This window comes from Bos mutus, chromosome 15 (genome assembly GCF_027580195.1).
Source record: "Bos mutus isolate GX-2022 chromosome 15, NWIPB_WYAK_1.1, whole genome shotgun sequence".
In the NCBI taxonomy this organism is placed as follows: Eukaryota; Metazoa; Chordata; class Mammalia; order Artiodactyla; family Bovidae; genus Bos; species Bos mutus.
This window is the reverse complement of record NC_091631.1, coordinates 52,021,065-52,034,455: the sequence shown is the minus strand read 5'-3', so window position 1 is coordinate 52,034,455 and position 13,391 is coordinate 52,021,065. Positions and strand designations below refer to the sequence as shown.

The 13,391-nt window shown below is 38.8% G+C and overlaps 1 protein-coding gene across 1 annotated transcript in view; it reads left to right on the top strand.

Moving 5' to 3' along the window:
• The window catches only part of PAFAH1B2 (platelet activating factor acetylhydrolase 1b catalytic subunit 2), a 28,553-nt gene that overhangs the window by 1,616 nt on the left and 13,546 nt on the right, over positions 1 to 13,391 (top strand). The window contains exon 2 of the mRNA XM_070384160.1: positions 8,578 to 8,665. Coding sequence (XP_070240261.1) covers positions 8,585 to 8,665 — 81 coding nt within the window. The 5' untranslated portion in view covers positions 8,578 to 8,584. The remainder of the gene's footprint in view (positions 1 to 8,577; positions 8,666 to 13,391) is intronic.

The window sequence follows — 13,391 nt, the reverse complement described above, 5'->3', positions numbered from 1 at the left end:
TGTTTCCTGACTCAAGAAGCATCCAGCTCAGCTTGAGGGTTTATAATTCTTTGTTGTTGGAACTAGACACACTACACCACTCTGGTACAAGCATTTGGAAATTCTGGTACTATATTTTTATAGTCTGAGTTAAGTAGAGAAGACGGAAAATTGGGAAATGCTGTGCAAGTCTCATCTTCCCAGAGAATTCATTTTAATGGACAGTTAAAGTTTGCCTGGAATAGAGTCTACTGATAAGTTAATTTCCTCGGACCTTTATCTCCATTCTGCTGGGCTTTTGTAACTGAACTTGCTGTTTGTGATCGCAGAAGCTAATGGCTTGCTGCATGAGGGCAGTTAATTACGAATCAGTGAGGTGAGATGGGAGTCAGATCCCTCTCTGGTGGTGTTTTTTTCCTGTTGTTACTAATTACAGCTTTCAGAATACTTCCATGCACTGCCCTGGGTTGCATAAGGTGATCCATTAGACTATAGGAAAAAATTTAGAACCTCTTTCTACATGAATTTTTTAGGAATGAAGTTTTTATTACCTTTAGTAATATTTAATACACAGGTTAACAGCAATTCACAACTGATTTATAACTATACATATATCAAGGAGCATTTCAAAAAGTTTCTAAAACATTAAAAAAATGCTGGAACCCCACTAATCTGGGCCAGTCTTTACTCATATGCTTTAGTTCTTTTTATGCTTTTCTAATAGATGTTCACCTCATCTCTGAGTTGCCTTTGGAGGAATCTGCTTTGAGAGACAGATGATGTCATTTGCAGTTCTGTGTGTTAGAAATTTGTCTCTCTGTACATGATATCCACTGGCCTTGTCTTCCCATTTGAAGACACTGTAGAATAAGCCTTAAGTCCCTTCCTAGTAATCTTCAAGTACTTTGACAGCCGTTTGTCTTGTGATCTCCTCTTCCCCAACTAGTTTTTCTACAGATTATAAACGTACCTATTACTTTCAACTATGTCTGATATGATGGTTTTTAAATTTCTCCTTGGCTCCTTTCCTTGAGACACCTTCTGGTTTGTCAAAAAAATTCTTCTTAGGTTCTTAACAAGATCTGAAAATGGTATCCCAAGAACTGAAATGTAGGTGAAGTGCCTGCATTGTGTTTTTAAGTGATAAGGGATGTATTTGGATATATTTTATTAGGGAGGCACCTCATATGCACAGTTCGTCATCCTTGTTTCTTTAACGATCCCTAGGAAAATGGTTTCAATTGTGTAATCATAGAGTGTTTGCTCTTGTTCAGTTGCTAAATTGTGTCTGACTGCATCCCCGTGAACCTGCAGCACTCCAGGATTCCCTGTCCTTTATTATCTCCCAGAGTTTGCTGAAACTCAAGTCGGTTGAAGCTGTGATACTGTCTAACCATCTCAGCCTCTGCCACCCCTTTCTCTTCTTGTCCTCAGTCTTTCCCAGCGTCAGGGTCTTTTCCAGTGAATCGGCTCTTCACAAAAGGTGACCAAAGTATTGGAGCTTCAGTTTCGGTCCCTCCAATGAATATTCAGGGTTAATTTCGTTTAGGATTGACTGGTTTGACCTCCTTGCAGTCCGAAAGACTCTTCTACAGCACCACAATTCAAAAGCATCGATTCTTCCACACTCAACCTTCTTTATGGTCCACCTGTCACATCCATCCGTGACTACTGGAAAAACCAGTAGTTGGACCTTTGTTGGCAAAGTGATGCCTCTGCTTTTTAACACACTGTCTAGGTTTGTCATAGCTTTTCTTTCAAGAAGCAAGTATCTTTTAATTTCCTGGCTGCAGTCACTGTCCACAGTGATTTTTGGCACCCAAGAAAATAAAGTCTGTCATCACTGTTTCCATTTTTTTCCCATCTCTTTGACATGAGTGATGGGACTGGATGCCATGATCTTAGTTTTTTAATGTTGATGTTCAAGCCAGCTTTTTCACTCTCCTCTTTCACTTTCATCAAGAGGCTCTTTGGTTCTTTCTTCACTTTCTACCATAAGGGTGGTATCATCTGAATATCTGAGGTTGTTGATACTTGTCCGGGCAACCTTGATTCCAGCTTGTGATTCATCCAGCCTGACATTTCACGTGATGTACTTGGCATGTAAGTTAAATAAGCAGGATGATAATATATAGCCTTGATGTACTCCTTTCCCAATTTTGAATCAGTCCTGTTGTTCCACTTCCTGTTCTCACTGTTGCTTCTTGACCTGCATATAGATGTCTCAGCAGACAGGTAAGGTAGTCTGGTATTCCCATCTCTTTAGACTTTTCCAGTTTGTTGTGATCCACACAGTTAAAGGCTTTAGCATAGTCATTGAAGCAGAAGTAGATGTTTTTCTGGAATTCTCTTGGTTTTTCTAATATCCAAACAAATGTTGGCAATTTGATCTCTAGTTCCTCTGCCGTTTCTAAATCCAGCTTGTGCATCTGGAAGTTCTCAGTTCACGAGCTGTTGAAGCCTAACTTGAAGGATTTTGATCATTACCTTGGTAGAGTGTGAAATGAGCACAATTGTATGGTAGTTTGAACCTTCTTTGGCATTTCCTTTCTTTGGGATTGGAATGAAAACTGACCTTTTCCAGTCCTGTGGCCATTGCTGAGTTTTCCAGATTTGCTGGCATATTGTTTGCAGCTCTTTCACAGCATCGTCTTTTAGGATTTGAAATAGCTCAGTTGGAATTCCATCACCTCCACTAGCTTTGTTCAAAGTAATGCTTCCTAAGGCCCAATTGACTTCACATTCCAGGATATTTGGCTCTAGGTTAGTGGCCAAACCTTTGTGGTTATCTGAGTCATTAAGACCTTTTTTGTATAGTTCTGTGTATTCTTGCCACGTCTTAATATCTTCTGCTTCTGTTAGGTCCTTACTGTTTCTGTCCTTTATCGTGCCTATCTTTGCATGAAATGTTCCCCTGGTATCTCCAGTTTTCTTGAAGAGATCTCTAGTCTTTCCCATTCAAGTAGAACAAATTATTTTTCTCCATTTTAGTAGTGATCTCTCAGTTAACCCTGTGTCAGTTAAGTTTTGCGTCAGAAACACCTAACATGCTCCATCCAGGTGGGGAAATAAATGAGAAATAGTTGGGTGTTATATTAAAAGCTGGGCAATAGATTTTTTCCATTAGTGAGTGGGAAATGGAGCTGTTTTGTTGCTATATATTTCTTTACGTTGTATTTAAAGAATAAATACATATCTACTTTTTTTTAACTTATTTAATTTTGGTTGCACTTGGTCTTCATTGCTGCATGCAGGTTTCTCTAGCTGCGGGGCTACTCTTTGTTGCAGTGCGTGGGCTTCTGGATGGAGCACAGGCTCTAAACACAGGCTTCAGTGGTTGCAGCACACAGGCTCAGTAGCTGCGGCTCGTGGGCCCTGGAGTGCTCAGACTCCAGTAGTTGCGGTGCATGGGCTTAGTTGCTCCGAAGCATTTGGAATCTTTGTGAACCAGGGCTCGAACCTGTGTCCCCTGCATTAGCAGGCAGATGCTTATCCACTGTACCACTAGGGAAGTCCTCGGTATCCAATTTTGAAATCTAGAAAATGAGATTGCTCCTTGTCAGTCTCAAGAGAAGTAGGGCTTTTTGACTAGCAGGAAAGAAAGTTACTTTTAAAATTAAAACAATTATTAAGTGCCATATCAGATTTCACTTGACTAGCCAAACTTAAATCAAGAATTGAATGTAGACCCCCCCCCTAAGAAATGAATATGGAAGGTTTAAAATGTTTTATTGGTTAAAAACAGAAGGAGAACCTCAAAAATAAACATTTTTATATAGCTGTTTGTTTTAACTTTGTAATCTTTTTTTAATGTATTTTAATTTTTCCATACTTTTCTTAGACAATGAAACCCCCAAACAGATATCATAGTCTTATTAGATCTATACAGGTTCATCTTGTAGTTCTTCCTTATTCTTGAAATGATATAGGTTCCCTTTAGGGAGTCAGCATGAACTGGTTTTTGATGAGTGGGCCAGATATGATGTAATTGGGGTCAGGCAAACCTCTTTTCAGTTACTTACTGCACAAATTACCTAAATTATCTGATCCTCATTTTCTTCATCTTGCAGTACTTTCGTGAGGATTGCAGGTGGTATGTAGAAAGCGTAGCATTGATACTAGTCTTTCTGTTGTTTTCAATAGTTGCATAGTTTAGTAGTCTGAAGAAATACAGATTGTGAATAATATTTCACATATTTAGTCAGATACGGGCTAAATCCTGAGCCCAGTTGTTTTTAGACCTAGGGTCATTTAGAGCTGAGTGAGTTTGGTTGCATAATTAGTGTTAAAATTGTTTTGTTGTAATTTCTTTTTTATGAATGAAAGTTTGTTTTTATGTTTAGGGCTTGTTACTTTCTGATCCTCAAAAGCTGCTACCTTGGCAATCCAAGGCATTTATTAACTCAGGGAATACTTACTGAAAAGCTGTAACTCAGTCCTCTTTCTGAGACAGTTTAGTTTTATTTGAGGATGCAAAGGAAGGAAATAGAGTATGGCCTCTTTTTCTGTAAGCCACAAAACCCAGCCTTTTCTCTTTCATCATCCTTTGCATTTGCCCAGAGCCCTCTTGAGCCTAATGTGTATGTATTATATATTCTCCAGAGCTGGTTGAAAACAATCTGGTTTCTTATTTGTCTTTCTTGAAGAGTAGCATTTCTAATTTTTCTGAATTTCACTTATTCGTTCTTCTGCACTGTGCTGTGCGGTGCTAAGTCGTTTCAGTATGGACTGTAACCTGCTAGGTTCCTGGGTCCGTGGGATTCACCAGGCAAGAACACTGAAGTGGGTTGCCACGCCTTTCTCCAGGGTCTCCTCTACTATCAGATGCCATATTTAGGCTCATCGTTAATCACATTTTATCAGTGGAGACCTGTCAAAAATAAAAGTACCTAGTAAACATTTGTCAAAAATCAGTGCCAAAGCCCACAACTAATTTTATTATAATCTGTAGTACAGGTATATACTGTACTATAGATTGTATAGTATATTATAATCTGTTTAGTAATCAGTGATTTCTAATCATTGATGTATTCTTAAGTGTATGACTTTAGTTCTCTAATACAGATATCTAGAAAATATCTAATATATATATTATTATATAGATATGTGGTCCACTGGAGAAGGGAATGGCAAACCGCTTCAGTATTCTTGCCTTGAGAACCCCATGAACAGTATGAAAAGGCAAAAAGATAGGATACTGAAAGAGGAACTCCTCAGGTCAGTAGGTGCCCAATATGCTACTGGAGATCAGTGGAGAAATAACTCCAGAAAGAATGAAGGAATGGAGCCAAAGCAAAAACAACACCCAGTTGTGGATGTGACTGGTGATAGAAGCAAGGTTTGATGCTGTAAAGAGCATTATTGCATAGGAACCTGAAATGTTAGGTCCATGAATCAAGGCAAATTGGAAGTGGTCAAACAGGAGATGGCAGGAGTGAACATCAACATTCTAGGAATCATTGAACTAAGATGGACTGGACTGAGTGAATTTAACTCAGATGACCATTATATCTACTACTGTGAGCAGGAATCCTTAGAAGAAATGGAGTAGCCATCATGGTCAACAAAAGGTTCTGAAATGCAGTACTTGGATGCAGTCTCAAAAACAACAGAATGATCTGTTTGTTTCCAAGGCAAACCATTCAATATCATGGTAATCCAAGTCTATGCCCCGACCAGTAACGCTGAAGAAGCTGAATTTGAATGGTTTTATGAAGACCTACAAGACCATCTAGAACTAACACCCAAAAAAGATATCCTTTTCATTATAGGGACTGGAATGCAAAAGTAGGAAGTCAGCGAACACCTGGAGTAACAGGCAAATTTGGCCTTGGAATACAGAATGAAGCAGGGCAAAGGCTAATAGAGTTCTGCCAAGAGAACTCACTGGTCATAACAAACACCCTCTTCCAACAACACAAGAGAAGACTCTACACGTGGACATCACCAGATGGTCAACACCGAAATCAGATTGATCATATTCTTTGCAGCCAAAGATGGAGAAGCTCTATACAGTCAGCAAAAACAAGACCAGGAGCTGACTGTGGCTCAGATCATGAATTCCTTATTGCCAAATTCAGACTTAAATTGAAGAAAGTAGGGAAAACCACTAGGCCATTCAGGTATGACCTAAATCAAATCCTTTATGACTATACAGTGGAAGTGAGAAATAGATTTAAGGGACTAGATCTGATAGATTGAGTGCCTGATGAACTATGGACGGAGGTTCGTGACATTGTACAGGAGATAGGAAACAGGACCATCCCCAAGAAAAAGAAATGCAAAACAGCAAAATGGCTGTCCGAGGAGGTCTTACAAATAACTGAGAAAAGAAGAGAAGTGAAAAGCAAAGGAGAAAAGGAAAGATACACCCATCTGAATGCAGAGTTCCAAAGAATAGCAAGGAGAGATAAGAAGGCCTTCCTCAGCGATCAATGCAAAGAAATAGAGGCAAACAACAGAATGGGAAAGACTAGAGATCTCTTCAAGAAAATTAGAGATACCAAGGGAACATTTCATGCAAAGATGGTCTCAATAAAGGACAGAAATGGTAAGGACCTAACAGAAGCAGAAGATATTAAGAAGAGGTGGCAAGAATACACAGAAGAACTATACAAAAAAGATCTTTACGACCTAGATAATCACGATGGTGTGATCACTCACCTAGAGCCAGACATCCTGGAATGTGAAGTCAAGTGGGCCTTAGGAAGCATCACTATGAACAAAACTAGTTGAGGTGATGGAATTCCAGTTGAGCTATTTCAGATTCTAAAAGATGATGCTGTGAAAGTGCTGCACTCAATATGCCAGCAAATTTGGAAAACTCAGCAGTGGCCACAGGACTGGAAAAGGTCAATTTTCATTCCAAAAGAAAAGCAGTGCCAAAGAATGCTCAAACTACCACACAGTTGCACTCATCTCACACGCTAGTAAAGTAATGCTCAAAGTTCTCCAAGCCAGCCTTCAGTAATACGTGAACCATGAACTTCCAGATGTTCAACCTGGTTTTAGAAAAGGCAGAGGAACCAGAGATCAAATTGCCAACATCTGCTGGATCATCGAAAAAGCAAGAAAGTTCCAGAAAAACATCTATTTCTGCTTTCTTGACTATGGCAAAGCCTTTGTGTGGATCACAATAAACTGTGGAATTTAAAGAGATGAGAATACCAGACCACCTGACCTGCCTCTTGAGAAACCTGTATGCAGGTCAGGAAGCAACAGTTAGAACTGGACATGGAACAACAGACTGGTTCTAAATAGGAAAAGGAGTACATCAAGGCTGTATATTGTCACCCTGCTTATTTAACTTCTATGCAGAGTACATCATGAGAAACGCTGGATTGGAAGAAGCACAAGCTGGAATCAAGCTTGCCGGGAGAAATATCAATAACCTCAGATATGCAGATGACACCACCCTATGGCAGAAAGTGAAAAAGAACTAAATGGCCTCTTGATGAAAGTGAAAGAGGAGAGTGAAAAAGTTGGCTTAAAGCTCAACATTCAGAAAATGAAGATCATGGCATCCGTTCCCATCACTTAATGGCAAATAGATGGGGAAACAGTGGCTGTCTTTATTTTTCTGGGCTCCAAAATCACTGCAGATGGTGATTACACCCATAAAATTAAAAGACGCTTACTCCTTGGAAGGAAAGTTATGACCAACCTAGATAGCATATTCAAAAGCAGAGAGGCATTGCTTTGTCAACAAAGGTCCGTCTAGTCAAGGCTATGGTTTTTCCAGTGGTCATGTATGGATGTGAGAGTTGGTCTATAAAGAAAGCTGAGTGCCGAAGAATTGATGCTTTTGAACTGTGGTGTTGGAGAAGACTCTTGAGAGTCCCTTGGACTGCAAGGAGATCCAGCCAGTCCATCTTAAAGGAGATCAGTCCTGGGTGTTCATTGGAAGGACTGATGTTGAAGCTGAAACTCTAATACTTTGGCCACCTGTTTGTGAAGAGCTGACTCATTTAAAAAGACCCTGATGCTGGGAAAGATTGAAGGCAGGAGGAGAAGGGGACGACAGAAGATGAGATGGTTGGATGGCATCACCGATTCAATAGACATGGGTTTGGGTGAACTCCGGGAGTCGGTGATGGACAGGGAGGCCTGGCGTGCCGCAATTCATGGGGTCTCAAAGAGTCGCACACGACTGAGCGACTGAACTGAACTGATACAGATATGTAATTATATATCTGTAATAATATAGATATCTAATATATTTATGTAAGATATCTTTGAACCGTACGAGTTTAGCTCCTTGTCATTTGGTTGTTACATTAACATGTATTCATGAAAAGTGAGTGTAAGTGTAAGGTATATACCTGGAGCAGACTTTTAAAATGTAATGCACTGTTCCTGAATGGTATTCAAACCTGTCTGGAAGTCTAATAGTGCTGGAATATTTATGGAACTTGTGCAGTCATGTCCTGGAACCCATCTGCTGAAAATAAACTCCAGTTGCATCGTTCCTAGGCAAAACCACAATGAAATTTATTTAATTCTTATTCTTATTTAAAGCCTGACATGTAATATTTAAGTAAGCGGTAACAGACATTCCTGTCAGTGAACAAAACATGACATAGACCTTTTTTCCCTCAGGTGTAGAATGAGCCAAGGAGACTCAAACCCAGCAGCCATTCCACATGCAGCAGAAGATATTCAAGGAGACGACAGATGGATGTCTCAGGTAAAGGAGGTGCACGTGTTATCATTCACATAGATGAATCTCTTCAGTTTTTAGAGTCTTGACCAAAGCTACGAAAGGGTGTTTTTAATGGCCAACAAGAACTAATTACTGTAAATAAAAATTTTATGTTAGAGATGTCATTCTAATCACCATCTGATGTTGGAACTGAGAAATATTTTAAAGCGTGTTCATTGCCCTTTGTTAATTTTAGTAGATAGCGAGGTTTCTATTTTTTTTAAGCTTTTTTAAATTTCAAAGTAAGTTCATAAGTATGCAACAAGTATTACAAACAGTTCAGAAAGAACTTCCTATATCCTTCATCTAGATTTGCCACTTGTTAACATTTTGCTGTATCTGCATAATTATTCTGTCTGTATCAGTTTATACTATTTACCAACTTAACTGTTTTTTCCAAATCATTTGAAACTATGTTGCAGTCTTCATGATGCTCCTTTACCCTTAAATATTTGAGTGTTTTCTAAGAAAAAGAATATTCTCTCACATAACTGCAGTATAGTTATTAAAATCAGGAAATTTTACACTGACAGTATACTGTTACCTCTGGAGAAGGAAATAGCAACCCACTCCAGTATTCTTGCCTGGAGAATCCCATGGACAGATGAGCCTGGCGGGCTATAGTCCATGGGGTTGTAAGAGTCGAACCCGACTCAGCAGCCAGCCCACCATACTGTTACCTAACGCAAAGACCACATTCAGGTTTCTTCAGTTGTCTGTTGTTGCTATCAGTTTTCTTCCCAGTCTTGCATCACACATTGTGTTTGCTTGTCATATATCTCTTTATTCTCCTTTAATCAGAAACGTTTCTTAGCCTTTGTTTTTTATGACTTGACCATTTGTATAGGCTGTTTATTTTGTGGTGTGTCCCTCAGTTTGAGTTTGTCGTCTTTTCTCGTAATCAGGGTTCGGATTATACATTTTTGGCAGGAATATCAGGGAAGTAATGTCTTCCGTGCATCACACAGAAGGCATTTTGACGTTGGTTTGTCTCATTGGTGATACTAACTTCGATCACTTAGTTAAGATAGTGTTGCCCTAACCCAGTCCTAATTTGTTGTAATACAGATTTGCAGGTTCTTCCTTTATTCACGTGGGTTATAATCCACTGTAATTTTGAAAGTCAGGTTGTCCCAGGGTTAGCAAGTGGGAATCCCTTCAGTCTCTGGCGCCGTTGCCTTCTTAATATGTCCTATTATTTTGTTTTGGGGTTTTTTTTTTTTCCCCCTTTTTTTTGCCCACTGGGTTTTTTTAGCACCCTTTTTTTAAATCAGTATTTGTAGCTTGCTTCTAATAAAGTGTTACCACTTAAATATATTTACCCTTTATCTATTTTGAACCGTACTACCTCTTGAACTAACAAGTTCTATATGATTTGAAGTCTCCAAAGTTTACTGTTTAAGTATTTCATGATTATTTTTGTACTCTTCATAGTTGTATTCTTTCTATTTTTGTCTTCTTGGGCTTAAAAATCAGCCTTTAGCTATTATATTTTGAGTGGTAGTCTTTTATTTTGAGTGTTCCCCTATGGATCAGTTACTTGGTTATTCTTTCTTAATCTTTCTCATTTGTTTATATCTTTCAGAAAGTATTATGGGGACTTCCCTGGTGGTCCAGTAGTTAAGACTTTGCGCTCCCAAAGCACGGGGCTTAGGTTTGATCCCTGGTCAGGGAACTAGATCCCACATGCTGCAACTAAGACCCATTTTAGCCAAATAAATACATACATATTATGAAATATTTTGAGCATCTGTGTGTTTGCTTCTCACTCTAAAAAAATACAGCATTGCTGAAACAATTGTGTTCCCCATATATGCCTCATTGATCACATTTCTTTCTCTTTTTACCTCCCCAGTATCCTAAATTTTTTTCACATATTTAAATACTACATATATAATCTCTAAACAGTGTATTTAGTATTTTTGCGTGTTTTTAAACTATGTAAATAGTATCTTCCTACTTATTTTTCAGCATCTTTCTGAATGTGTTTTTTCTGCAGTATATCATACAGGTTAGAAGTATAGCTATAGTTGATTCTTTTTTTTTTCCTCTTTAGTATTTTGTTGCTTTATGTGAAAATACCGCAGTGGGTTATTCATTTTCTCATTGATGGGCACTTAGGTCATTTATAAGTTTACTGAAAAGTAGTAATAAAGCTAGATTTATTTGTGTGTGTGTGTGTAGCTGGCATAAATTTAGCAGACGTTAAATAATTAGCACTGACTGGGAAAAAAGATAGTCAAATGAAAGAAGAACATGACTTTAATTTTTTTAAAAAAGCTTGTATAATATGGAAGGACTAATTTGTATTAAAATATATTGTGCACCTAGATCTTGGCTTTTAGATACAGTTCTCCAGCGAAAGGAACCAGGGCTCTTTGGAGAAATTGTTGATTTTATAGCCAAAGCAAAGAAAATAAAAAGATGGGCCTGGAACATCTTACAGTGAAAGAAAACAAGGAACTGCTCAAGAAAGAAAAGGGAAGGGGGAAGAAAAAAAAAAAGGTGGCCAGTAGAAATAGCACTGAAGTCATGGGTCCCCGTGCAGCACATGGAACACACACCGTATTGGTGGAAGACACACCGTATTGGTGGAAGACACACCGTATTGGTTTCTCTCATTGATGACATTAGCTTTGACCACCTGGAGCAGACCTTAAAGAGCGCCCAAAGTGCAGTGCTGAACAGTTTGAGCAAAATGATAATTGATAATATTGGTTTATAACTAAGAATAAGTATTCATTAATCCATTCCCTGTAAATAAATGAATGGATGAATAAATAGGAGAGGAGGGCAAAATCTTCTTTACAGAATGAATAAATATAGAAGGAAGGAGGAAAAAGAAAACCATGGATAGGACATTGCAGTACTGTAGGCAAGATCCATTGAGGAATACTAACATTAGTGAACACAGCTTTAAGGAGAAACAATATATTTGCTTAGTATCTCCTTGTAAATTACTTTGGTAGCTTTAACATATGACTGCACATTTTTTGATACCCTTCCCTCTAGGAACTGGTGCTGAATTTAGTGTTTTGCTTCTAACAGAGTGTGGAACAGAAAATAGTGACTTGGTAGTGGAGAAAACTGGCAAACACCACCTTACCTAAGTGATCAGTGTTAACATCACCAGTAGTAGGTCATGTTGGTATCATGTACCCACTGATATGATAAAGAGGGGCACATTACCTCTGTCATCGTATTCCCCCAAAATCCATAACCTCAGTCTGTTCATGGGAAGACATCAGACCCAAGTTGAAGGACCATCTGCAGAACACCGGAGCACAGCTGAATGTGTTGAGGTTATGAAAGGAAAAATCAAGAGACTGTCCCATGTTGGAACAGACTAAAAGAGATATGAGATTAAATACAGCGTAATATCCCACATTGACTCTGGAAATGGGCATTAGTGGAAAAATTAGTGAGATGTGAGTGCAGTTTATTTTGGTTGCTAGTATTCCCTAATGTAAATGTCTTATGTTTGACGGATGTACCATGCATATGTACAAATACTGTACAATGGTTGCAAATCTTCTGTAGATCTAAAATTATTTCAAAACAAAACATTAAAAAAACAATCATGATTAAAACAAGTATTAAAGTGATACTCATGGAGTGTTGCCAAACTATCCATCCCTAATCTAGACTTAAGTACCACATATCAAGAAGTAGCTGGAACCAACGAACATGTCCTCCAGCACCACAGGAATGCAGTCAACAGAGTCCAGACTGTGGAGATTAGACTATGACCTAAGATTCTGTAGGTCAGACAGTCATAGTCCTTAAAAAATAAGTTTGGAAGGTGGTGACTGAGGAAGATGGAACCTGTACATTAAAAGGGATTTTTTTTTTAATTTAAATTTATTTATTTTAATTGGAGGCTAATTACAATATTGTATTGGTTTTGCCATACATCGGCATGAATCCGCCATGGGTGTACATGTGTTCTCCATCCTGAACCCACTTCCCTCCCTGTACCATCCCTCTGGGTCATCCCAGTGCACCAGCCCCAAGCATCCTGTATCCTGCATTGAACCCGGACTGGCGATTCATTTCTTATATGATATTATACATGTTTCAATGCCATTCTCCCAAATCATCCCACCTTTTCCCTCTCCCACAGAGTCCAAAAGACTGTTCTATACATCTGTGTCTCTTTTGCTGTTTCACATACAGGGTTATCGTTACCATCTTTCTAAATTCCATGTATATGTGTTAGTATACTGTATTGGTGTTTTTCTTTCTTACTTCACTCTGTATAATAGGCTCCAGTTTCATCTGCTCATTAGAACTGATTCAAATGTATTCTTTCTAATGGCTGAGTAATACTCCATTGTGTGTATGTACCACAGCTTTCTTATCCATTCATCTGCTGATGGACGTCTAGGTTGCTTCCATGTCCTGGCTATTATAAACAGTGCTGCGATGAACATTGGGGTACACGTGTCTCTTTCAATTCTGGTTTCCTCGGTGTGTATGCCCAGCAGTGGGATTGCTGGGTCATAAGGCAGTTCTATCCAGTTTTTTAAGGAATCTCCACACTGTTCTCCATAGTGGCTGTACTCGTTTGCATTCCCACCAACGGTGTAAGCGGGTTCCCTTTTCTCCACACCCTCTCCAGCATTTATTGCTTGTAGACTTTGGGATCGCAGCCATTCTGACTGGCGTGAAATGGTACCTCATAGTGGTATTGATTTGCATTTCTCTGATA